Source organism: Corapipo altera, unplaced genomic scaffold (assembly GCF_003945725.1).
Source record: "Corapipo altera isolate COAL_440 unplaced genomic scaffold, ASM394572v1 2c, whole genome shotgun sequence".
In the NCBI taxonomy this organism is placed as follows: domain Eukaryota; kingdom Metazoa; phylum Chordata; class Aves; order Passeriformes; family Pipridae; genus Corapipo; species Corapipo altera.
The window spans coordinates 6,067,715-6,095,426 of record NW_020884923.1 but is presented as its reverse complement, the minus strand read 5'-3'; the positions used below and the strand labels follow the sequence as shown (position 1 = coordinate 6,095,426).

The window sequence follows — 27,712 nt, the reverse complement described above, 5'->3', positions numbered from 1 at the left end:
TGAAGTTTATCACATATATACAAACAACAGGGAGAGATGAGATTCCAGAGTCTCTGGAGATTTAAGTCATCAAAACAGCACAGCAGCTTTAAAATGAGGCCCCACAAATACCATCCTCATGCAAGCTTTGTAACTCATGTAAGATGCATGAGAATTTTAAAAAATATTCAAAAAGAATTCTCAGGAGGGGAAGGGAAATCTATGGAACGTTCAGCAGCATTTTGAACACATCCACAGTACCCCTTGGCAGTAAGGCACTGCCTCACCTCCTCCTTCTCCAGCTGCCAAACCACACAGGGATGGGGAATGAGCGTGGAAAGGGTCACCTACAGTTTTTCCAAGAATGCAGGTAACTGTAAGTAGCACTAATCCCATGCTGAGTAGCTGCACGTCAGTTATACATGAAACTAAGTTTCTCTATTCCTATTTTGTCTTAAAATAAGAAATTTTTAAAAAATCTGGAAATTTCTGCATTTTGTTCTAAAAACATGCCTTGCTACATCTACAACAGTAGCATTGTGTGGCCCTGCTTAGTGTTTAGCTGTATAAAGACATGGAAAATGATCCCTAGAACAGATTTTTCAGGCTACTTTCAAGATTATCTATATTCCCATTAGGCTCAATTAATCCAAATATGACCATATCTGATTTCAGATTGAGGCAGGCTTTTGTTCAAAATATACTGTTACACTTCCTGACTAGCAACAGGAAACAACTTTCAAGACTAACCTTCAAAAATATCTCCTTCTCAAAAAATCACCTTTCTTTTACACTCCAAGTGAAATGGGCTTTATGTTTCTCACTTGTCCTGATGCAATAAAAGTTCCTCCTCTCCAAGAAAACAAGCTTGCTGTGATGGGGCAAACAAAGAACAGTACCAAGATCTCAAAAACTCTTAGGTATTGTAAAGGACAACTGAAAGGCTCTGGTCCAGCTCTGACTTCTAGTTCCTGCATCATGTTATCACCCTTTGAGATACAATTGAAACTCTGCAGCCCAGTCACAAGAGAGTTTTATTCAGAAGAGCAGGTTTGTTTACAGAGTAGTCAGGCCAGAGCTGAAGTCAGAGTCCCAGAAGTTTTCTCTATATAGAAACCAGCCTAGATAGGAATAAGATTCAGTGCTATGTCCCTTGGGATTCAGTGCTATGTCCCTTGGCCTGTTAGAGCTTCACAGAGTCTAACTTGTCTAACAGGGAGAGAAGCAATAGAAGGTCCCTTCCTCAGCTCTTTGGCAGCATCAGCACATACTGATCCCCTGATTGGGGGCGGCACACTCCTACATCATGCTTGAAGGACATAAGGCAAGAGGCTAGAACACCTTAGACTGTAATGGCCCAAAGATACAGTGCTCCTTGTGACAAAGACCCAAACTGGAGGCAAAAGTTAATTCATGCAAAAAAATTTGAAAATGCTCTTTAAATTATTCTTTTTCTGTAAAGAATCTTAACGTTATTTCACATTCACTAAGTGAATTATTCTCATCGCAAATGTGTACCACTAAGAAGCAAGTTGATGCTAAATCAGCATGACTGAAGCGTATCTGAGACAAAAATGAGTGATAGCCCTGAAGAGAAAGGCAAATTTGGTGCTTGTCATTAAAAGCACAACTAATTGGATTCAGTTTCTGTGTCAGAATCACCATTAGAAATTCATTATTCATACCTGTATCATCTAATATTCATAAGCCTACCAGCTGAGCACTTTGGACAGTTTTCAGTGTTTGTTCCTTTAAAACATTCACATGCTGCTCCCCAGGAATCCTGATGTGTCATAAGTTCCCTTGCAGCAACATCCCAACAAATGACAATTCACAAGAGTTGCAGCCCTTTTAGCTGGTTTGGAAATCTGTCAGCTATAGATCATGAAATATAACAGTCAATTATTGAGATACCTGATAAGTCTTCTATTTTTTATAAAACCTGAGAGTCACTATGGCCTCAGGATGCTTCTTCATGGCTCAATGCCAGCTGTAGGCCAATCAAGTAACTATCACTGTTGGACTAGTAATGCCTGAGAACAGAAAAATTATAAGCTCCCAGTATTCCACGCCTGATGTTTCTCAAGCAATTACAACCAAAATTTCCCATGGATGCCTTGACATTTCCTCTGTACCAGGGTATTTTAGTTAATTTAGTTAAGTTTTTTCCTCATGATGGATGACTTTCATGTGAGCCTCATCTGAGGTTTGCTTTGCTTGTTAGGGAACTTAGAGTGAAATACTGTGGGACACTATTCAAATTTCAGAAGAATATGTTCCACTCTTCTACTTTGAACTTCAGCTTCACGTTAGCAAATTTCTCTGGCTTTGTAATAATTTCTCACTTACTGACCATGTAAACATTGTATGTGACACAAACTCAAAAAAACCAGACATGGTTGGTTAGTCACTACTCCATGTGCCACTAACGATCAGAAAAAGCAAAAGTTTGGAATTCATAGGCCTGGAACAAAGGACTGTTTCACATTGTAAACAGGGTAGCATCTTAGTGAGTTAGACAACCACTGCCTTCTACCTTATGTTTTATAATACACATACATGTGGGTTCTTATGCTTCTTACCCCAACATTAAAAAATGCAAATAGACACATAAGATGCAAAACAAAAAATAATTATTCACATTTTGAAAACAAATTGTGGAATTTCTTGTTAAAAGGTCAAGCAGTGAACAACTGACTTGAATTTGCTTAAATTGCCAGCAGATGATGTAACTTGAAGTCCAGGACAAAACTGACTTATACAAGTAATATTACACTAATTGTGCAATACCTCAAACTAAACCAGGTGGTTTTGTCTTGCTAAGTAGAGTTTAAGAATAAACAACCTAAACATGAGAACTCTGCAGGGCCAAGCATACCCAAGAATTCACATCATCAGCTAGAAGCTAACAGAGTTCTACTTAAAATGATGTGATTTACACCAGGGATTTTGAGTAAATTTAATTAGTTTCCTACATTTCAGCAGAGTATACTAAGAGTAAATTAATTCCCTCAGCATAAACAGTGAAACAATGAAGAACAAATGAGTTAAGCCATCTTCATAAATCAATTCATGCTAAAATATGTGCTAATCCCAATCTGCACACCAGTTAGATATTACATTCAGCAATTTTAATTTAAATTGCCTGCAGTTAAACAGAAAAGGGCAGCAAACACTCTCATCATTCACATGCTATTGCAGCACCACATCTGCAAAGAAAAAAATGGCAGAGCTGCCCCAAACAACTGGATCTTCTAAAATTCTACTCTTAATCCTTTTACATGACTCCCTTGCTGTGTGACACTGATTGAACATATGTTGCCCTCATGTTGGTGAGGAAAAATAGGAGACGCAAATAGTCTTTCCAGATTTATGGAGTCCAACAACTTTATAAATTTTCCATTTACCTTTAAAATAAAATAGAATCATATGGAATTACTAATAATTTGGCTCTCTCAAAGGAAGGAAACTAATCTGAAAATGCTTGAGGCGTTCACTCAAAGTTCACTCCATGTTTTGAAATCAAGATCTCTCACTGGATTGGTTTGGAAGTGCTATAATAATAGCTTATTCTCTTGATATTTCATTACTTTCACAACTCTTCCCAAGTCAATCTGTTAATTAATAAAAAGCATTAAAAGACAAGGATTATTTCAACGTCTTTTGTTACATAAGGATTCAACTGGGCTAACGAGATTATGTTCTGCAAAGAGTGTATTTCTGCACAAAAAAATATTTCCATTGGTGATAATTGATATTTCACTTATTAGCTGCTATGCCAATTTAACAAAACATTTTTTTCTAACAAATTAATAAAGATAGCTCTAAGATTTTTTAATGAAATTTTACCTCAATATTTTTTTTAACATTTTCTGAATATTAAACAGAAAGGGTGTTCCAAGGCTGAGTTTAGACTCTCAGGTCAATTTAATGACATGACAGTGGCAGGAGCTGAAATCAGAAACCTTAATTTTTCGGCCTGAAAGTGGAAATCTTGATAATTTCCCAATACGGAAGTAAAATTCAACAAAGAAGTCTGAAGATTGCTACCAAATAGAACTACCCACATCCAGTTAGTTCTACAATTAATTGCCTATCTCAGAAAATTACCTGGATGGGCCCTTCTCATTCAGGGATACACCGCCCTAAAAATGTTGCTAAAATATTATTTGGGGAGCACAGTCCCATTTTACCCCAAATCAAGCATAAAGAGATGTTTTACAGAAGAGGGTAGAAGTATTACCCCCATTTTACAGATAAATGCATACGGGTGGATTGAACAATATTTTCGTGGTAATTCCTGAAAGTCTGTGATAGGTCTGTACCTGTAGCCATGTTTTTGACATGCATGCTGTAGTCTGTCAATTCCACTTCTTCACTACAGAGTCATCTCCTTTGAAAGAAGTTATGTTTCCAGAGAAGGAAAATGTGAGAAATCTCTCTTACCTGGCAAAAAATGATGCTGCCACTGAGGTGCCTGTGGATACTTCACTGGCAACATATGTGCCCTGGGAAGCAGGGAAGCTGTACAGGGAGGGTTTATCTGCATTGTAGCGGTTCAGTGCTGCTTCAGTCAGGCCCTCTCGACTAGTCTCTGTCATAAGCTGAGATATCTGAAAACAGAAAAAACCAGAAGTGTCATCAGCTAAAGCTCACTAGCTGACCCCTCCTAATCCAGAAGTACCTCCAGATTGCAGATGGAGAGGCATTTCATTCACTATCTCTTTGCTGCTCTGTGAACAAGCTTATTCTTTCATGCTAATCTACAGTACCTTAGCTCAGCTCTAACCTTGTCTGCATTAAAACTAATAGGATAAATTTATCGCATCAATAAATGTCAATAATGCCTGTGGTTTTCCAATCATACAGAAAAGAAAGAGTAAACCATAATCCTTGCCTGGTTTTACCTTATGGTACAAGAGAGAGCTTTGCTATGTACAAGATATTTATATTTTACTTCAGCACTAGCGTATTAAGCATTTTTGTTGACCTTTCTTCAGCAAACCCAATACACAGCATAGGAAGAAGTCCCATGGGATCTTAGACAATTTATCATCTCTCTGGAAAATTGGGACCATTACTACCCACTTTCATTGGCTTTATTGAAAGATTTTAAACACCTCATGATTTCATTCTTTTGACAGACCATTTAACATTTTTTTCCCCTGTTAGAAAGCCTCATCTCAGCTTTTCATTGTCTGAAAAAGAACCAGAGTTCAAACTGACCTGACCCAGCTCTCCTCAGATCAACTGAAAGATCCTTTGACTTCAGAGAAAGTTGGATCAGCTCTACCGAAGCACCTCCTCAAAACTCTGATTTCAGTTTCCTGACTTCTTCTGGATGAACTTACAATGAAGTAATGTCATCTACTGTACTTCATGCAATTCCTAAAAAATTCTCTTTCTTCCTTCCCTCGTTTCAATGACAAATAGCTTTTGTTCACCAATATGTGTCACAGAATTGCTAAATATGCCTTAAAAGAGCCCTCTCAAATTATTGCTAGCAATCATCCAAGGCATAACTTCCTTCTCCCTGCAAAAAGTTTGCAAGAGGCAGTCTCTAACCAGTTCAATTTCAGTTTTCATGCCTCTGCTTATCACCACAATTACAAGAGAACATCTTCGTGAGGCATGTCAAGAAAAGTACTTGAAATAATCCTGTAGTTCTTTTTCCGCTCAGACTTGCTTTATTTCAGCTGTTAAACATTTCAGTTATTAAAAGCAAAGTTGAAGAACTGATTTGTATTTGGGAAGGGAAAAAGACGTGATATGGCAACATTTTTTAAACCAACTATCACACGACCTCTGTTTCTCTCATAGAGAATTGCTATCCATTCTACGATGGCTAAGAAGATAATCTAAGTGTTTATCCTTAATTGCATACTTTTAGACCAATTGACTGTAATACTTCAAGAGCAGGAATACTAAACTAGCCACTCTATTTTCATGAGGAACCAGTAAAATTGCTGCAAGTGCTCCCATCATGTTAATCCCATGCTGAGCCCTTCTAATTTACAGGATTCAGGATTCACTACACTGAATAAGCAGTGTTCTCGGAAGGCTACAGATGAAATTCTGGACTTAAATCATCTCATACTACTGTTAGAATGCAGGAATTCAGGGTATCTGCCAGGATACCTCCACATTTCCAGTGTGCAGGCAGACAGTTCTTCAGTGTTCTGCTACCCTATGTATGTCCACTTGGGGCATCCAACACACTTGATTTCACTAAGCAATTATTCCTTAAATATTGCATAATTTTTGCTAACTCAGCTATTTATATTTGCAATGAACTAGTACAAGATTCTGCCCTGTCCCCTCAAATTATCCTGAAACCAAATTCATCAACTGCTAAACAGACAGATTTTAAAAGCCCGTTCTTCAGAGCAGAGTATACTTATAAACCTAACCTCATTTTAGTTCATCTGATTCATATATTTGAAATCAGAATGGATTATCATTAATTAATTACCATTGTTGACAGTGTCACTAGGAAGTGCTACTCCCGTGGCAACTGAACAGAAGTTAAGAAATTGATGAGTTGACTTATGTCAACTGCAATCATAACCTCTCCATATTCTGCCATATAAAGGTTTACAGCTCCAAATATGAATTTCCACAGGTGGTGCAGTACATTTCTATTGGTGTCAGCAGATTCCCTGAAGTTTTAAGACGGTGAAGCTTGAGAGGCATTTGAGCCAACTGCAAAACAGGAAAGGATTTGTGTATCTTGGTATTTGGAACAATCAGAAAACAATAAACGCGACATGGGCATAAAAGCCTATGTCATGTTGGTTACATGGTTTCTGTGATTATAGAGACTTTGAGGTGATCCATGTCCACATCCACAAGTCCTACTAATGTGATCAGCACAGAGCAATAAAATGCCTCAAACTGATTGCACACATTCCTGTAAAGTATTACTCTCAAGCTTCCTCAGAATCTGTTTAGATGCTTGGTTCCTGAGTTTATTGGATAACTAGTTCTTATACACAAGCACTCCAAAATAGTCATTTACCAAAGAAATATGAGATTGTTTTACAAAGATATAAAAATATAAACTGCTGCTCCTCACCTATGCTCTCAGAGAGAAGTGAATATTAGTCAGCCAGTGGAGTGTTAATGCTTTTTTAATAAATAGGGATGAGGATCTTATAAAGCCTGTTATTTAGGTCACATTTTCTTACAGCAAAATGCAAAGGAACTGAAGAAGAAGCTGGAAATGATCAAACACATTTACAAATTCTGTATTTGTGAAGTACCACACAATAGGACTGAGAGAAAAGAGATACATAATACTTATTTTAGTAATTGCATGTACTATGAGCAGATGCTGAATGGGGTTGTTTCTATATAAATGTAGGCTTTTCAGTACTCTTGCTACTTTGTTGTGTGTCCAGCACAACAGTCCAAGTACTACAGGGGATAGTCAGCTGCTCAAATTGCAAGCTGTGAAACATCTGTATGGTACTGACCACCAGAGCCTGCTGGACAAGCAGCAGCTCTCCGTCGTGTTCATTCACACCACTTGCTTTGTTGCAGAACACAGGAAGCTACTTCTTGACATTGACACTGATGTACCATCTGTGAAAAGCAGCATTCCTGAGAGCCCTCCTAGAGGTGCCCTGGATGGACACTCATAATGCAGCGTGTTGGACTAGTTAAACACCTTCCTGATCCGGAGGTCCAGCACCACTGTCTGGTTTCCTTACAGATGCTGGCACACTTCCTGGCCAAAAAAAAAATCTGTTTCTCAGCATGAAATCGCTCAGAACTAAACTCTAAACGTACATACTGTCTGTCCTTGAGCTCCTTTGATTTACTCTTTTCCTCAGCAGGGACACTTCATAGTCAACAGTGTATTACAGGGATACTGAAATGGGAGCATACTTTGTTTTACCTAAGATGTAGAAAAATCAAGATAAAATAAAATCTGGCTTAAGCCACAGTCCAGGATTTCCTAATGTAGGAATATCTCCAGTTTTAGTACTTTATTATTTTCTGCCAATGTGGGATTTTTTCAACAGTGAAATGTCTCCAGGAGAAATGAAAGCTGAAATATTTTCTTGAATTTCAAACATTCTCCAATTCCTCATCTGGGAAGTCTGCAACACCACTTGGTGTTACAAAGGTAAAAGCCCACAGAAGTACCTTGTGATATTGCAACACTCATAGCCTCTAACAGAACAACAGGTTTTGTCTGAACGAGTTCAAGTCACAGTTGCTGTCTTTTCCTTATATCCCTTTGGTCATGCAGCCAGTGGTGATGAAAGGTAAAGATGGTGCTGTGAACCATGTTGGCATCCAGTTCTTTTCAGAGTATTGTTCATACTGCACAAATCTATACAAGTGTGTCCATCCATGGGTTAAGTACCTCACCAGATGTGTGCCCACAATATTTGACTAATAAATCCTCATTTATTCCCAGATTTCAATACATATACATAAGGCAGAGGGGCAGAAAGAAATCCAGACAATTCATACAACTGGAGACTACCGGCTTTAAGTCAGTTATTTTGCATTTACTTTCTGTTCCCTCATAGATTGGAGAGAGTAGAAATCATTCAAATTGTTAAACCAAACTGAAAAGTGGTCTTTGGAGGTAAAATTACCATCTCATTTATTCTGTCCTCCAGTCACAGTAACAAATTATCCCTTTCTCTTCTGACATCACTCACTGAAGTTCACACATATACAAACTCAAGTAAATCACCCAAAATATATAAAGTATTTAGGGAAAAACACTCACATAACAGACATTTCCAAAGTTATTAGAGAATTTGGTTTTCCCTGTCCCACTGCCAAAGACATAGTTGAAAATTACACTTTGAGCATTAACAAACTCACTTTTTCTTCTTTACCTTTCTCTTTTTCCACACTAATGTATGCCTGGCAAGCACAATTCAAGTAAATCTGCCTCTGTCACCGTCTCTCTTACTAGATGCTGTTTCAGTATTTAAGGGGGAAAAGACCTGATTCTTAAATTCTCTTTCCCTTCTCTTCTGTGAGTACCCACATAGCATATACAAGAGGTTTAAGATCAGTTAATAGGACATAGGAGAAATTCCTTCATAGAATAGTTGGCAGCACATCAGTGCCTGGATAAGGAACAAAAAGACAAAGAATGAAACAACACAACCTTTCATGCCTCAATAAAAACCTTCTAAGTGCATGTGGGACAAGACAGATATCCCTCCCAAGGCTCCATTTTTTTCTCCTGTCTCATAAATGCAAGGCATCCGTTAACTTCCTCTTTCACTGGTTGCTGACAGTATACAGCAAGAGCTAGAGATAAATCATGATTTAAATTCCCTAATTCGTAGGAAAAAGATGGCTCTGCAGTTAAACTACAGGGGTCAGCCAGGCTAGATTCTCTTCCTATTCCAACTACAGAGTCTCTCTGTGCATAAGACTTGCCATCATGCAGTATGAGGTTAATTATATTTACATAAGGGCGTTTTACAGCCACGCTCATTAGTGGTTTCTAAAGCTCCTAACTGAGGACTTCCAACTGAAATTACTGTACAAATGGAAGTTAGCATTTATGAAAGATGTGAAACATCCGTTGCTCTGGAGTTAGTGAAGCGTTCAGGAACATCCCCAAAATCTACTTAACATCAGTAACTGATGAATGAACTGAATGCACAGAAATGTGTGAAAGATATCCATGTCAAAGCTAAATTCAAAAATTCAAATTCACTATAAAGCAATTCTCAGAGTCCAGAGTTCCTAACCTCAGGAGAGAAGCTCACCAGGAAGAAGAAAGTGAAGGTAGAAAGCTCTCTTTCATAAATGCACAAACACTCCTGAATGCCTTCTTTGGCAATCCACTCTTTATTCAGAGCAGCACTGAATTTTCTGCCCAATAAATACTGATGTAATTACTTCCTGGGTTATTTTAGACAGCACATGTCTACATTAACCAAGAACAAGGCTCTTCTTAAAGACTCCCCTTTTAAAGATGAGTCAAGGGAAGCACTAAAAGATAGATGTCTCAAAGCCTTAGCACACAAAAAATCATAAATTCTTATAAATCTGTTTATAACACAAGCTTAACAGCTTAATACCAAGTTTTCCATTACACACAATCAAGTATTCTGGCTGTTCTAAGATATTAATTTTTTACCTTCTGTTCAACTCCTTTTGGCTCTTCAGTTTACTCTCAGTCATAACAAGATAAATTTATTCTTCCTGTTTGGCTCAAGAAGCCTGGTTTCTGGTCTATGGGAGTGATGAAACTAGCACTAGGAGATGCAATTTACAATACATCATTCATGTGTCTTTCTTCTGACATAGAAAACTTTCCTGAGAACTAAGCAACGCTGTTTTTCCTGGGCTTTACCTAAATTCTTAAAGGTTGAGGCAAGTATCTAATTTAGAAATTAATTTTGAAAACTGAAAGAATTCTTCCACTTTCTTTAGTGTTTAAGTGTTCGCTATCTGATGTGACAGTGCAGTGGATTGTAGAATGAGACAAAAATCTGAAGTCTTCAGTAAGTTACCAGCTTCCCAGTTGCTAAAACTGTCAGTGGAATTACAGTAACTTGCCTATAGGAAGCAGCATCAGAAAACAAACAGAGCAGGAGATAATACTTCTTGAGTCCCTTCAGAAGGGAGGTTAATGAAGGAAATATTGGAGTTCTACCTCACCTGGAGAACGCATCCCTCAACAAGGGAATTTATCAATAAGAAGCAGGTTCTCTTTCTACAATTTGGCTATTTTCTCTGAGCTCCCTTAGTAATATTGTTCATCACTTCTGCCTAACATGGAAGTTCTGCATTAATCTCTGTGCAGTAATAAAAAAAAGTGCAGCATAAATTTATGTTTGGTAGTATTCAAAGAACAAGGTAGCAGCTGAGATTCACTGTACTCAGTACCAAAAACTAAAAAGAGAACAGTGGATAATTTGACATTTACTATATTTTGTTTCCATCATTTTAGCATGTTGTTGGGAGAGGTTAACATATGAAAAAAAGACACGAAAATAATAAACAGTCAATTTCAAACATAATTGTTAAATACAGCTTCAAATACTTTGCGGTAAATGTGGTAGAGGGTTTACTGAACTACCAGTAAACTGAAGTGGGATTTTAAGGATGAAGAGGTAGAGGAAAAGAGGAATATTGTGCTGCCCACACAACTATCAAATTATTAACGCATCCTTCACAGGGCAAAAGGGAACAATTACACCATTCAATCAGAGCAACTTGAAAGTGGTAGTGATTTACTAAGTCAGTCATCTTTTAATACACCACAGAATACCAAGGACATAGTCTTCATCTCTCAAAAATCACTTGCTACAACAGAGGAAATATTTAAGGAATTATTCAGGACAAAATCCACGTTTAGGGAAAATAATTTTGAAACAGTAGCAAGTTCCTGTAACTTATATAGCATCTTGCCATTTGACTATGACCTTTTCCTCTCATAGTAAAATACTAAGCTTCTCTAAAGCTAGAGATCACTGCAACTGCTGATACAGACTCTGTGTGAACCAGAGCAAGACATAAGATCCTGATAGCCCTTTCCTTGTCAAAAGAATGTGTTCTATGAGCAAGAGGCTGAAAAAGGACATGCATAAAGTCTGCTCTGTTCAGACTCCTTCTTGAAGGTAGACATACTGAATGCTGCTTAGCGAAGGCAACTTGCTATTCATTGTGAATACTGAAGCTCTACGGATGATCTTCAGGCATGCTCTGCTCCTACTTCAAGCAAATTTACACACAAAGTCTGAAATATTTCTAGCAGAATGGGCTGCCGTAACAGCACAGATTGTGTCTAAACACAAAACAATGTATCTTAGAGTGAGGTTTTGCAAAGGCAGAAGCACTGGCATGGCAAAAATGCTGATCGTGCTTTGTATTTAACAAGAAAGAGTCAAAATGTATTTAGCATAAACTACTTCTATTGAAACATAACTTAGTTACCATGACAGCACGTAGAGCTTAATTGCAACCTTCAGCTTTCTGCTGTCCAAAAGAAGGATGACCTTTGACTGTTGCAGCCCCCTCTCATATCCCTCTACAAAACAGATAATTGCTGTTGTTGTTATTACACAGATTGAGTGCACTCCTCAGCATAGATGAAATCCAAATTTTCGCACACATGGATATATCCTCCCATCAAAGTTGCTATGATATATTTAGTTCCATATTACACTCAAAAGCCCATTAAATGAAATACTTTGCCATAAATGACAATGTCTCAAGATCAACTACTTAGAGGCTAATTGGACGTCCAAATAATGGTGGAGTTCTCTACTGTAAGACATTTTCTTCCAATTCTTACTTCTAAGAGTTCTGCCATACAAAAGAGATGGTTTTTTTCCAGCTGGATTCCTGTAAGTGTATGGGGCCTGACAGGATTCATCCAAGAGTACTATTCAAAGAGTTGGATGATGTCATCATGAGACCTCGCACAACGATCTTTGGAAATGAGTCTTGGAAATCTGGAGAGGTCCTGATTGACTGGAAACTGGCAAACATTGTCCCAATTTTCAAGAAGGATAAGAGGAATGACCCTGGTAACTACAAGCCTGACAGTCTCACTTCACTGCCTGGTAAAATCACAAAGAAGATTATACTGGGAGTTATTGAAAAACACCTGAAGGACAACACAGTCATCAATCACAGCCAGCGTGGCTCTGTGAGGGGAAAGTCCTTCTCGTCAAACTGAATTTCCTTTTTGACAAAGTAACCCACGTGGCTGATCAAAGGAAACCAGTTGATGTAATCTTTCTGGATTTCAGTAAAGATTTTGATACTGTCTCTCATGGGATTTATCTGGACAAAGTGTCCAGCACACAGCTGGATAACACATCATGTGATGGGTGAGCACCTGGCTCTTGGGTCAGACACAAAGGGTAATAGTTAATGGGGTAACATCAGGCCGGTGACCTGTCACTAGTGAGGTTCCACAGGGCTCCATTTTAGAGCCAGTTCTCTTTAACATCTTCATAAACAACTTGGATGCAGGACTCAAAGGAATAATAAGTACATTTGCTGGGGACACTAGACTGGGAGGAGCTGTTGACTTCCCTGAAGTCAGAGAGGCCCTGCAAAGAGAGAAGCAATCACCAACTGCGTGAAGTTCAACATGGGGAAGTGCCAGATTCTGCACCTGAGATGGGGCAACCCTGGATGTACATCCAGACTGGAGAATGAGATGCTGGAAAGCAGTGCCGTGGAAAGAGACCTGGGGGTCCTGGTCAATGGCAAGTTGAATATGATCCAGCTGTGCCCTGGCAGCCAGGAGGGCCAACTGTGTCCTGGGGGGCATCAGGCAAAGCATCGCCAGCTGGCCAAGGAAGGGGATTGTCCCACTCTGCTCTGCACTGGGGCAACCTCACCTTGAATACTGTGTGCAGTTTTGGGCACCAAAATATGGGAAAGATATCAAGCTATTAGAGGATGTCCAAAGGAGGGCAACGAAGATGGTGAAGGGCCTTGAGGGGACGCCATACGAGGAGTGGCTGAGGTCACTGTTCAGCCTGGAGAAGAGGAGACTGAGGGGACACCTCATCACAGTCTACAACTTCCTCATGAGGAAGAGCACTTTCACTCATTCACTCTGTGCACCTTCTTGCCCTAGCTTCTGAAATGAAAAGCAAAGCAAAACCAAAACTATACAGTGAAACAGTAATGCCCAAAAAATCTGCAAGTTACTTCTTGAGCACACTCCCCTCAGAAACAGTATCAAATAAGAATTGCATTAGCAACAATGAAATTTGTTATAAAACAGGAAAATCTGTTCTACTAAGCCTACGACAATTCGTTTAATTAGCTAATTCCCACACAGACCATAACTTGGTAAATACTAGTTGATGCTCATTCCCAAGAAGCCTCCACCACTGAGACATGACACATACAGACTCATTTTGATCTGGCTTAACAATGAATTCAGTTTTCTCAATTTGGCAGTGCCCTTCTGAACTAAGTAGTCCAGGGAAGTAGTTAATATCACAGAATCACAGAACTGTTAGGGGTGGAAGGGACCTCTGGAGATCATCCAGTCCAATGCCCCTACCAAGGCAGGGTCATCAGGACACAGGAACATATTCAGGTGGGTTTTGAATGTCTCCAGAGGGGAAGACTCCACGACCTCCCTGGGCAGCCTGTTCCAGTGCTCTGCCACTCTCAATTTAAATAAGTTCTTCCTTGTTTTGAGGTAAAATTTCTTTATGTTTTAGTTTATGGCTATTTTTCTTCATCCTGTCACTGGGCACCACCAAAAAGGGTCTGGCACTATCCTCTTAGCACCTGCCTTTGAGATATTTATATGCATCAATGAGATCCCCTCTCAGTCTTCTCTAGACTAAGCAGGAGTAGCTCCCACAGTCTCTCCTCACAAGAGAGATGCTCCAGATGCTTAATCATCTTTGTGGCCCTCCATTGGACCCTCTACAGTAGATCCTTGTCTTTCTTGTACTGAGGAGAACTGAACCCAGTACTCCGGATGTGGCCTCACTAGGGCCAAATAGAGGGGCAGGATCACCTCCCTCAACCTGCTGACCACACTCTTCCTGATGCACCCCAGGATACCATTGGCTCTCCTGGCTGCAAGGGCACACTGCTGGCTCATGGTCAACTTGTCATCCATCAAGACTGAGGTCATTCTCAGCAGAGCTGCTCTCCAGTGGTTCGGCCCCCATCCTGTAATGGTAGTTGAGGTTATTCCCCCCTCGAGTGCAGGACCCTGCACTTGCCCTTGTTGAACCTCATCAGGTATCTCTCTGCTCAACTCTCTTGCCTATCAAGGTCCCACTGAATGGCAGCACAGCCTGCAGGTGTATCAGCCACTTCCCCCAGTTTCATATCATCAGCAAACTCGCTGAGGGTGCATTCTATCCTTCATCCAGGTCACTGATAAACAAGTTAAATAAGACTGGACCCAGTATTGGTCCCTGGGGAACACCACTTGCTACAGACCTCCAACTGGACTCAACTCCACTGATCATGACCCTGTGAGCTCTGCCATTCAGTTCTCAATTCACCTCACTTTCCATTCATCTAACCCACATTTCCTGAGCTTACCTATGATGATGTTATGTGAAACAGTGTCAAAAGCCTTGTAAAGTCAAGGTAGATGACACCCACTGCTCTCCCCTCATTGACCCATCCTGTACCTACACCAAAAGGAATCAGTATAGAATCTGAAATCGTATCGATCAAGCCTTCTTCTTGTTTCATTTTGTTTTTATATATTTATTAAGCAGAAAAGTAAACAAAAGGAAAAAATATTAGAGGAGGGGAAATTTCATGATCTGAAGCATTAAGAACAGCAAATATCTAACCTCAGGTTAACTCAACCCTTGTAGAGAAGTTGAAGATTCTAGTCCGTAGTGCTCCTTTGGTCTGAGTGACACAGCTTGAATATTTTATCTATTGGTTACTACCTAACTGTCAAACTATTTTCTGAAAGGTAAGGAAGGCCTCTATCTTGTTCCAAAACTGCAATAGCTATCAGAACTACCACTCTGAATACCTTCAATGTTTTCTGATGTCCCCTCAGGATTATGCCAGCCTTTCCTATTCCTCTCCAAGGAAGCTACAGGCTGGATAGCAATCCTGGCGTGCAAATCTGCTCGCTCTCCTCACCCCAGAGGTCCCTCAGAAAAGCAGAATACCCACAGGCAGACCCCTGCAAGGCTGTGAGCCATCCCCTGTGAGTAGAGCAATAAAGCACCATCAGCTAGGCCCACATATGTCTCTTGTTCACAAAGCTCCACCAGCCAAGCCTCTGATGACAGAATAGCAACGTAAGGTTTCCCAGTTGGCATATTCCCACACTGACTCTGCAAATGAAAAGGAGAAACATCAGCTAGCGAAGAGAGGTCCTGTTCTCAATTTTGTGTCTCTAAGCATTTTAACAATGAAAAAAGACACTGTGCAGCAGCACAATAAAATTGCTTCCTTTCTTGTCAAGAAGATGACAATAACATGGCAATTTGTGGGAAAGCTGAGGTTGCCTTTAGCTTTCAGAAGATTTTTTTTAAAATCTGTTTTTATGAAGTAGTTAATTCTCTTAATTGTCTTGCTGCATTATAAAGCTGTGCAGCTGGAAATTAATTGGATCTTTTTCTACTATGACTTGTTTGCTATCAGACTAGTAACATTTTACAAGAGAAAAGGCCTTTCTTTTGTGTGACTCAGTTAAAGTTGATTTCATACATCCAGATTCAGCATTTACACTGTAATCCCTTGTTGCATCAGCTACCTTTTGAGTCCTCAGCAGCCAGGCTAATTGCGCTAAAATAACTAGTGCAACAATGAAGAGTGTGTGCAGACTACAAAAGATGAGTATGTCTGACTGCTGTCTGTATACATGGGGCAGCAGCTACAGGAAGTGACTGCACTTTTAAAGCTGAGGCACAAATCTCTCTGGTTCACTGTGTGCAGGAGTAATGCATTTGTTATGAAAACAAACTTTCATTTCTCTGATCAGTTACTAACTGCCAGCAATGTCAAGACATCACAAGAAGTTCAAATCTTACTGTAGGTGTTTCCCTATCACAAGCAAAAACCTGTGAGCCACTGACCTTTCCCTTGTCAGTTGACAAGAACAGCTCTAGAAGCTACCAGTGTGTCAGCATGTGAGCTTAACTTAAATGGCATTATTGACCCAGAAAGGAACTTCTTTCTGTAGCTAGCAAGAGAGTAAGGAATAAAAAATACAATTAGTTTCTCCACACAGAAATGTATGAACCATATCATTAGTCTTTATTTAAAACACATATGGTCAAATTCTACCATGAATATATGAGGAGAGAGAACTACTTCATTTCCAGTATCAAAAAAAATCTGACAGTCTAAGAGATTCCCGCAATGATTACTACATAAGAATGTGGCATAGTGCAAATTCAGTCTACACACATAATCACCTCAAGATCAGACCTTTTGGGGGGATAAGATCAGTACATATCTGATGTGTGTCTTACCAAGCTGCTCACGGTGCATGGGTTTGATCCCCAAGAGTCTAGAAAATGCCTTGAATCTATTTGGAAACTATTATCTTTCCAGTGACTTCCTCGTCAGAAAGAAATTATGAATATCAGCTTTTCTATAAACTGCTGCCACAGGTTTAATTAGTGCAGGCAGATACCACAACAATACAAATTGTTTTCTCTGTGTGTTAGATCATAAGACTATCAGTAGCATACCTTTATAAAAGGGAGAGACCAGAGGACTTGAACCTAGCATGAGGCATGAACTTTTGAACAAATACAAAAGAGCTTCTTGCAGAGAAGAGTCATTTAGAAACCAGGTATATTTTGGAAGTAGCAATATAGAAGCCTGGGAAACATGAGAGAGACTGAGAAATCTTTCTCAACTCATCAAATATTCTAAGCTTGAAGATTTTTTTCAGTAATATCCTTTTCCATATGTTTTCCTAAATCATCTTCCCATAGATGTGCCGTTTTAAAAACTGACTAAATACAAGCCAACTTCTGATACCAATAATATTGTTACGCAGTTTTCTCTTTTGCTGCCTCACTGAAATATTAACAACACAGTGTATGAAAGGACTCTAAGGAGAGTCTTGTAAATCCTAATCCATCTTTAGTGGAATAAAACTTAAGATGTAGATCTGAATGCTTTATAAAATTTGCATTTCTCAAGACAGGTGAAAGTCTCCAAGTACCTTCAACTCTTCAGAAAATACATTTAAATTTCACTGCAGCCTGCAAAGAAAGCTTTAAAAAAGAAAATACTTTGTTCAGATCTTAGCGTCTAGTCATCAAGTTGGTGCATCGTTCCCTTCCATTTCAGTTCAGTTTTACCAATGCTAAAACACATCTTCCCACATATTACCCACATTCAGGTAACATCTATCTTAAAAAGAGCAATTTACTTCATTTCTTTCAAAAAGAAAGCATCTTTTCTGTTTCCTCTGTTTGGGCTTGATTCCCCAGGAAGCATTTAGAACTGCAAAGTATTCAGTCCTCCGCATGAAATTTAATTCTTAAAATGAAGTTATCAGCTTAAATACTTACAATGAAATTAAAATCACTCAAGTTGCATTCAGGTTAAACCATCATCTGTAGTGCTGTTTAAGAGTCAGTTTTCTCTCCTAATCCTAACTAACTGACATTCTGTGAGGTTAGGAGGGTTCAGGCACTGGAATAAGTTCCTGGGCTAAGTCATAACAGCTGTCCCCATGCACACGCTTTGCCTATAGCAAACACACGGTTTTATCTTAAAATCAGTTTTCTAGAGCTAAGTCAAAGAAACCAAATCAAACTGTCTTGAATTTGCTATAAAGTATGAACATGCATTCACAGTTACTATGTATTAGTAAGCTTCCTAAGAAGTTATCATGCTGATCATGTGTCTGAGTCCTAAGACACAGATTAGGGTAGGATAGCCAGAACAGGAGCCATTATGCAAGCTTGAATGCAGAGCTGCTCAGAAGTTCAACCACAGTATGTTCAAATGGGCTCAGTGGGGCTAAATGTAAATGCAAGGGATTGGCTATTACTTAGTCCAAAAATGCACTGAAGATGTGCAGATGTGGAAACATGAGAAGTACCAACAGAGTGGTGTCGCAAGAAAGGCATTTTCAGGGGGCTGAATTCCAGCTAGAAAAGCCTCAGAATTGTGAGCCTTGCATTTCCTAGGAATCCCTCTTATTTCATCCCTACAAGCAGATGTTGATGATTCTTCAGAAGTCAACACTCTTCAGAAGTTGCTTTTCAATGCAAAAGACCTTGACAACAACCAACATCTCAAGTCAAAAAGCATAGCAATATCATGTTCCTCTCTTCCCGCAGAGAACCAACATTTAGCCTCAAGTTTCATGCTGAAGACTTCCACCTTTACAGTGAATTCCACAAACCTGAGCCACAACCTCACAATGTAAGTCATGCTAAACTGCATTGCCCTTTAGCTTTGTGTAGCTGCCTTCCCCTTTTCTGCCCCTACATAAATAGTCCCTTGCAGAAGTTACGCATCATAAGGAGAGACCTCTATAAAGTTAACAAGGTTGGTCTTTCTAAGCCCTGTCACAATACATGAGCACGTCTTACTTTCATGTTAATAATAAAAATAATTTTAAAACCATAGCAGGAATCATAATTTTTCACAGGAATACATGAAAAGAATTCAAAAGGTGCCAGAAGAGCCTTCAAATGAGGGCAGAGTTGGACAGAAACAGTTCCTTCCTGCCCTGAAGGTGAATGCCTTCAGTCATACATTTGGTTGCCCTATAACCTTAGTTTGCATAGCTGCAGCTGTTATTAACAGTCATAAAAATCACTGAGCTATAAGAATTTGACTTGGAGGCCACTTCCTGGGGTGAATTCCATAGGCCAACAAGGTGCTTAGTTATGCTACACTGTCTTCTGTTTACTCTAGATTTACAGCCCTCTCAGCTAATGAAAGCAAAAAGAGGAGGAGCACATCCTCAACTAAACAAATTAACCACTGCTGGTGCATATTGAAAATTGTCACTAAATGGGCCTCTCTCTGTTGTAGTTCCCTTTCAGTGGCACAAAGGATCAAATTGTGGCCACCAGGCCACATTCTTGCTAGGGTACTCTGCTGAATGGGACAGATCTTTCATACACCGCACCAAACTGCCTCAGCTTTTTACATATGCTCCTAGACTAATTCTATTTTCCAAGCAAATAATGTTTTTGTCTCCTCCCATTTGCTACAACTTCTATCATGTTGTCCATCCAAATTATTTGTTGCAGCTGGCCTTGTTTGATTTGCAAGCCTTGAAGGGACCCAAGCTGAGCACAGTTTTCCAGGATGTAACTTAACACTTATCTGAAGCTGACCTAGCATTTAATTCAAGTGCACACAGTGATCTTTCCCCAGTATATGCAATTTGCATTTTGGTTTGCAGGAACCATCATAATCTGTCTTCACTGTGACGGCTTTACAGTACAAAGATGATGTTTCCGCATTCCCCCTTAGGGTCCTTGTACACTGAGAACTTTAAACATGCTAACTGTCCATTCTCAGCTGGAATTTCATGCTCATTCACTTGCAGGCTGAGTCATACCAATCCCCATCTCCATTGACCAGCTAAACAAGGTCAGATGAAGAACAATATTTTCTTCTCACCAGTGACTTTAGATGCATCTTTTTAGATAATGCTGAGATAGAACTCCTTTACTTTTCTTGGAGGGCATTAAAAAAAAAAAAGTCAGTGATCCATTTAGAAGATATAAACTACAGACATGGGTATTCTCAAAATTGCACAGCTCTGGAAAATTAATTATAGAGAGGAAGGGGCACAGACTTTAGTCTGACTGTGCACTACAGGCAGGAGAGGAGACAACTGAACATCCACAACCTGCAGCACTAACAATCATTCCCATCAAGAGATGATATTCTTTCAAATTTCGTCAGTATAGCCTATCATGAGAATTTTGAGTGGACATATTATAACCTGATTCATCAGGGATTATTTTCCACTAAAACAGAACTCAGACCAAAACAAGGGTAGACTCCATACAGCTTTAATGATCTTGTATGATTTCCTGTCTAGGAAAAGGGCAAAGACAAATACAAGACAGTCATATGCAAAGTCTTATGCATCTTACTACCTAATGCATTCAACTATGGAATGCAGTGCACACAGTAAATACAGTCAATTATTTACTCTTTACTCATAGTTACACTTTATGCATACTTTCACAGCAAAACTTATTCACAGTACATACACAGAATGTTCTTCCAGTTTTTGTTATAAATTACTGCCTATATACAACATTAATCTCCAGTAGGCTCATACTTTGTGAATTGTCTAAGATGCTCCTAATTTTCTTAATTTTTGTATCCTTGTAGGTTTATTATTTCCCAATTTTTACTACCAACATTTGCTAATTTTTATTACTGTTTGACAGTTCAAGTCTTATAGATACATTTATTTCTTTGTCATTTAAGTCAGCCTAAATAAACTTCAAATGGCATTGCTTTACTTATTTTTCTTCTTTTATCTTTTTTTGAGTTAAACACAGTGACAAAGAATATACATTTTCTTCTACACAGGACACAAAAAGTCACTGCCCCAAGGAGTTTGCTCAATAAATTAAACGGACAAAATGCATTTCACCAAGATTTAAAAATGAATAGTGATTAAAATAAGTGGAAGAAAAATTGGTTGATATTTTTAATAAGCAAACAGTAAGATTACATTAACTGGACACTTGGGAATAAAACAGATCTACAATAGATTTAATTAATTGCATTTAATGAAGCCCAAGAATAACAACAACAAAACGGTGCATCATCTGAAATGATGTCTGAACTCTAGTAAACCATTCTGAACTGTAATAAATATCTCGTTGTTATCTTCAGAGAATTTTTATTTGCACATGAAATGTTTTGAATCTTTTCCCTCCAACTTGTTTAATGGGTTTGCAATGTAAAAGTTTCAGAAGTTACTTTTAAATCAATTTTTGAAAGGAACTCTTTATTCTATAATTTTTTAATAGAGCATCATGGACTAACATGCTGCTCCATGGGGACATGTCAAAAGAAGGATCAATGTCTACAGCTCAGTGGAAGTACAATGCTGTAATCTGTATAACTGAAGAAAAAGGTCCCTTCACAAGGTATTTTATAGGCATTTACTAAGTCATCTTGAACAGTAGGACAAAAGGAATACAAAATGGGCATGAACTAGCTCAAAAAAAATGTAGAGCACTACTCCACGTGCAGGGTAATAAAGAACTAACCCGGAAACATTTATAGAACTGATGCTTACTGTGTATTCTGAAGAGGGGCTGAAACACTCCCACCCTGTGTACTCACTTTCAAAATGGCATGCAGTCACTAAAAGGAAAAAGCATGATGATGCTCTATCACCAGTGGAGTGAACTTGATTTCAGATCAGAACCTACTCTGAACTCTACCAGCAATTTGTTTTGGAAAAGCAGCAGAGGATTCCTTCTTTGAGGAAATTAGGTAGAAGATCTATTTGTGCATGTATATTCATAAACACATGCATGCACAAATAAAGAAACAAACCAAGGATGCCCCAAAAAATCAGAAGTGGAATTAATGTATATATGCATTAAACCATTAAATTCTCCCTATTATTTATGCATCAAACAAAAAAATTCTGGGATAATTCTCCAAATACTTTCCACCACTAAGTAGCTGTGTTCACAATGGCCACAGGAATAGGAGCCAGGTATAACAGGTGCAGATTAGCTCTGCAACCAACCCAGCTCAATTTTCCAGCAGAAAAGCATTACGTTAGGTTCCCTTGCTGAAAACAGAGCATTGTAGGAGAATGACAGGATTTTAATATTTGCTGGAACTACATTTATTAAGGCAGAAATTAAGGCAGAATAAACAACAAGAAATACATACGCTGGACTCAGGAGCTTTTTGAAAGAATATGTTTCAAAGATGCTAAAACCTAAAAACTTCAGAGGTCAATTTGAAACTTCTACAGTCTTTTTCTTTCCCAAGGGCATGCTTTCAAGTGAATCCCTTTAAAGCAAAGTCCTTATTTGCAAGTTTCTTTTCTTCTCAGAAAGCACAGTAGCAGCTTGTTGTAAAAGGCAAAGTGTATGAACTCTGTGCAGCTGATAAAAATTCCAGCTCAAACTGTATTTGAAGATAAAAAACTATCAACCAGCAAGATATTTTTAGTCAGTCCCTTCTGTTACTAACATTTTTCCAAATTGTTCTGGACCCCTAAAATTTCTCTGTTTCATAATTCACTCTGATATTGATTCTTTCAGGCAGGCACAGAATAATCTAACCGCGACATATGAAATGACAAGATGGTCCTTTTATTCTGAGTGTAATAGAAAAAAAGGTTATTTTCTCAACTCTTTACAAACTGCATAGCAGCCATCTCAGGTATATCCTTCCACTTTCCTGTACATCTAGTTCTTAACATGTTAAAAGGAGCACAATAAAATTTGTTTCCTCCCTCCAAGCATTTTTGATCATTTTACAGAAATGGACTTTAAAGTCTGCAAAATATTATACAGTTCAGCTGAATTTATATTATATCTTTCCTGGTAATTTCATTTTTCCCCACTTCATGCCCATGCAACATTTAAAAAGTCTTGGAAGCAAATTCTCTAATCATCTAAGCCCAAACTATTCTCTTGCTCTAGTACAGTTTGGCTACTGATAGGTCCTTTGGCTTTCTGTGGTATCATCTACTACAGATTCTCAAAAAAATTATAAAGAGAAAATTTCTACTCAGTTTATTCAAATTGGGCACAAGGATACTAGCAGCAGTACCATCAATAAAGATTTTTTTTTTATCATGAATTATATCAAATTTTCCAGCAGATAGAATGGGATACTGAGGAGCAAGTAGTTGTTTTCCAGAATTTCTATTAAGCTTTTATAATTAATAGGTGCCCTCCCACTCTCTTATACTCAAAAGGAAACCAAGCCATAATAATCCTCCACTAGCACACTTGAAATCACCTTTACTGGAGAACATAGGAGGAATAAGGTATTTTATTATTCATATTCATCGAATCATAAAATGTCTAGAGGTCACAGAAGTAATGGCCCCTTGCACCAATGGTGACTGTCCCTGCTTCAGAGACAAAGAATTGAGGCAGGGAGAAGCAGCAAATATTCATAATATGTGATTAAAGTAATTGAGCAGTGAATGGAAAAGGAAGTAGAGAAACTCACATCACTTAGCTTGGACAAATCTCATAATCTACATAACCTGCACATACATAACCCCTGTCTCAAACCTCTTTCCAGAAATCTTCATCTAACCCAGGTCAAGTGTTTGCATTTCATCTACTTTTATATAAATACTTATAAATAAATCTTGGTAAGTTGAGTTCTGGCAATGTTTAAATGTATCTTTACAAAGGTTCTGAACTGCAAGACAACAGTTAGGAGATCATAAGCATCACTACTGAATCCTGGCTGAAAACAGCATATCCCATCATTTAGGATTACAGAGGCAAAAACCCTTCTGATGACTGACTAAGGACAGAAAATAATGAAAAGCCAGTAACGTGAGAATGAGATTTTTCCCTCTAAAGCACTTAGCTACATGAAAACAACTTGATCCCTCATTTAGCACTTATATCTAAAAGTAAAGTAAAATAGATAAGCTTTAGGACACCCTCTGATGCTCTTATAATTTATCAGGGAAGCCTGGTGGCCAGAAATCCTTCACTGTGGTGTTCTCCTAAGTCATTTGAACAGTATCTGGTTATATTATTTGCTGTCCAGGACAAATGATGATATTTTTTGTTTACATTACTTCAAAGCAAAAAAAAATCAGAAATCTCCACAACATTGCAATCTCTTACATTGCAAGACTTTTCACAATTACTTTCACAGAAGCTGATCCATATGCAGACAAAGCTTTCTGAGTGCATTTTCCCTGTCAGTCCTGTCTCTGATCACTGCCATAATATATCTGTATGTACAACTGAGGATCACGTTACATCTATTTTTACCTCCTGCACGCTGGCAACAAACTTCATACAAAGTCTTCAGGGATCATAGAGTCTGATCAATTAAGCACTGATAGTATCTCATTACTATATATTCTTCTGACATGTTCTGTAAAATTTCTCTAATAGCGCTTGAATTAATTTTCCATCTTCTATGTTGCAGTGCAGTAACTGAGAAAATACACAAGAATAAAACACAGAGATGATTGTGCTTATGATTTTTGCTTAAATCCAGCAACACTGCCTACCTCCAGCAGTCTAAAACCTGTCAGGAAAGAAAGCAATAACAAACCCTACCTATCAACTCTCTTTCTCTTACAGGAAATAATGTATCACTCTACATGCTTTAAAATACAAATTTTTTTCAAAACTAGGCCTAAACTCTGCTTATACTAATAGTCTTGACTTTCTTGGAAAGTAATATATAGAGTAAAAGGTGTAAAATTTCAGGATTCACAATGCAAGTGTGCTTTATGATTATCCAGTGACACCAAGCATGCAGCTACAGTGAAGTTAGGGAAACAGAAGTGATTTCATCAAGCATAGTTCCAACCTTCAATTCTTTTTCTGCCTTTCCCATTAGCCAAACACCTGTACATAAATTTAGCCAGATATTTAATAAACACATATACAGTTTAAAAAGTATCACTTTGAAGTAAAGCTTGGCAGTATTTGATTCAAAGAATTGTCACAATAGAAACACTTCACTTGCACACCCATCCATACAACTATAACCTTGCACTGGTTGCAGCTTAGTCACCTGACGTTCACATCTACCAGAGAGACCTGAGGCTTTCCTGGTGTACAGAACCCAAGTCCTCAGACACCTTAATGACATAAGTGATGGTGACTCTAGTGCTGTCATACAAGGAAGAGCTACAGATGTTTCTGCTGAGATTTGCTAGCAACACTAACCATCATGAGCACCAACAAACCCCATGGAAGACGAAAGCTCACTACTGTTCCTTTCCCTTCAACCCTTGGAGCAGTTCTGAATTCAACTTGAGAGATTAGGCGGGAGTGAAAGGTGAAATGCAATTTCATTTCTTCTCAGAGCAGTTTTCAGATCTAAAAGATGTTTTCATTAGCTGAGAGGGGCTTTTTCTCACCCCTGCAGAGATGTAATCCTTCCTTATTCTTCATAAGACACATCTAGGCCCATTCAAAGTTCAAAAGATGCTGGACAATCAGGTTTCTGCTTTCATTTGTCAAGAAGAGCAGTTCCAAAAGACTCTTCAGTGTCAGGTCAGACCATAAGAGTATAGTAAAAGAAAGTTTCCCCATTCACCAACCCAAAAGGGAGTGAAGCCCACTATGAAAGCAAGACACTACATTTACTCCAATCACCACAACCATTCTCACACTCTGGATGATCAGATCTTATAGGGCTGACATTGATCTCATTCTTATCTGTACTATACCAAAGTAGCCGCGTCAACTGCAAAGCAATTATCCCAGAGTGAGACAGAAGAACGTCTGGCCCCAAATGTATTCTATCTGACAACACCCACCTCTCAAGTGCACAATGCTCCGGAATATAAGGGAAGAACCAACCACTTTAACTCAAATCCACTGAATTAAAGAGAGCAGTCCCAACAGACGAGTTGATGCTCTCTTTCTGACACCATTTCAGGAGCACTTTAGAGAAAAGAAAACAATGGTTCCACATGATAGCTGTGTGGAATCACATTTCAGAGTGAGATGAGTCTCTAGCAATTTATTCATTACTTCCTATAAGTGCAGCATAGTATCAAAGCAAAGGTTTTGTAAATTTATTTTTTGCATAGTAACACACTTCTTCATTTTTAAAGGTTCGAATTTTTTCTAAGCAGAAATCAAAGGTTAGAACAGAATTACACAAAAATCAAAAAAGTATGATGACATGTCTAAATCTAATCTTAGTTCTATATCCCATTTATGCAAAACAATGTGAGAAACAAATGTCTTAGTCAATGAGACAGTACACTGATTTATGTCTTCTTTGAGTGGTATCCCTTAGGAATTTAAAGAGAAACTCCTAAAAAATTGCTTGTTAATTCTTTTGTCATCCCCTCCTTCCCATCTCAGCTAGAATGAGTTACCCTTGGTTTAGTACATTTCTTTTTCCTCTCTTCTTGCAACAGATGTTGAACAGTAGTAAGACACAGGAAGAGTATCAGCCACAAGGACTGTATATTTATGCAGAATTATCTCTAGTTACTCTTCCACCTTGTTTATATCATAGGAAACAAAAGTACAAATTTGTGTCAGTGTATCAGTTTGTCTTCCCCCTCGCTCCATTCCATCTCTACATCATTTTTCTGACTGTTAAAACATCACTTCTCCTCTCAGTTTATATTTTTGTTCAATGATGCAAGCAATCAGCACAGCTATTATTTCAGAAAAGAAACTAGTCTCACATGTGGACAAAATCCTTAAGCTACAGAGCAGGGAAGGAAACCAAGACTCCAAATCCTCACTAATTGTGATCTTCTGGCTTTTGCTAATTTACAGGATTAACTCACTCCTATAATAGTCCAGATTTCTTCCTCACATCACAATTGAGTCATGGGGTTTTCATACTCACAGGATAAGCCTATTTAGCTCTTTTCAGCCCATGGGATACCCTTTACCTCTTTCTTCCCTTAGTCACCCCAGTATCATGAAGGGGAAAAGTAATGATGCTAAGGTCATTAAGCCATGCATAAAAATGCCGTAAGGGATCAAATCACACTCATGCAATGCAAAAAAAAAAAAAAAAACCAAACCTCTCCTACAGTTCACATAGACTTCAGTTTCCCCTCTTTATGATATTAGAAAATCAGTATACAACCAGGCTGTTAGTTGAGGGGGTGGACAGGAGGAATGAAATACAAATAGCTAACTCCTGTAATATATAAATTGAATGATCAAACAATCATGGCAAAATGTCAGCTGATGACATACACTGACTTTGGTAGGGTCATATCTAATTATTAGTGATTTGGTTGAAAAAGGCTTTTAGTCAGAGGAGAGCTACTTCAGAGATAACAACTAATGCATGGGGGAAGAGGGCAACAGAGATAATTAAGCGAGGATATAATGTCAGTGCCAATGAACTTGTTTGACATTCTGCTTCTTGGTCCAGTTAAACAATCTTTGTAAATAAAATTCCTGCACTTTCAGTATATAGTCTCACTATGGAGTCACTTTGTTGTTAAGAGTCCAAGTCACAGAATAAAAAAAATAAAAAAAAAATCAGTGCAAGAATTTGCACACATTTGCTCAGCATCATCATTCATTAGCTCACAGTAATAGGAACAAAAAGTTTTCGACTATGTTCAGGTAGTCACCACACTCAG

The 27,712-nt window shown here is 38.5% G+C and overlaps 1 protein-coding gene across 1 annotated transcript in view; it reads right to left on the bottom strand.

Annotated features, from left to right (window-relative positions):
- KIF26B (kinesin family member 26B) overlaps positions 1-27,712 on the bottom strand; it is a 291,414-nt gene that overhangs the window by 169,451 nt on the left and 94,251 nt on the right. Inside the window, exon 4 of the mRNA XM_027657354.1 lies at positions 4,426-4,592. Coding sequence (XP_027513155.1) covers positions 4,426-4,592 — 167 coding nt within the window. The remainder of the gene's footprint in view (positions 1-4,425; positions 4,593-27,712) is intronic.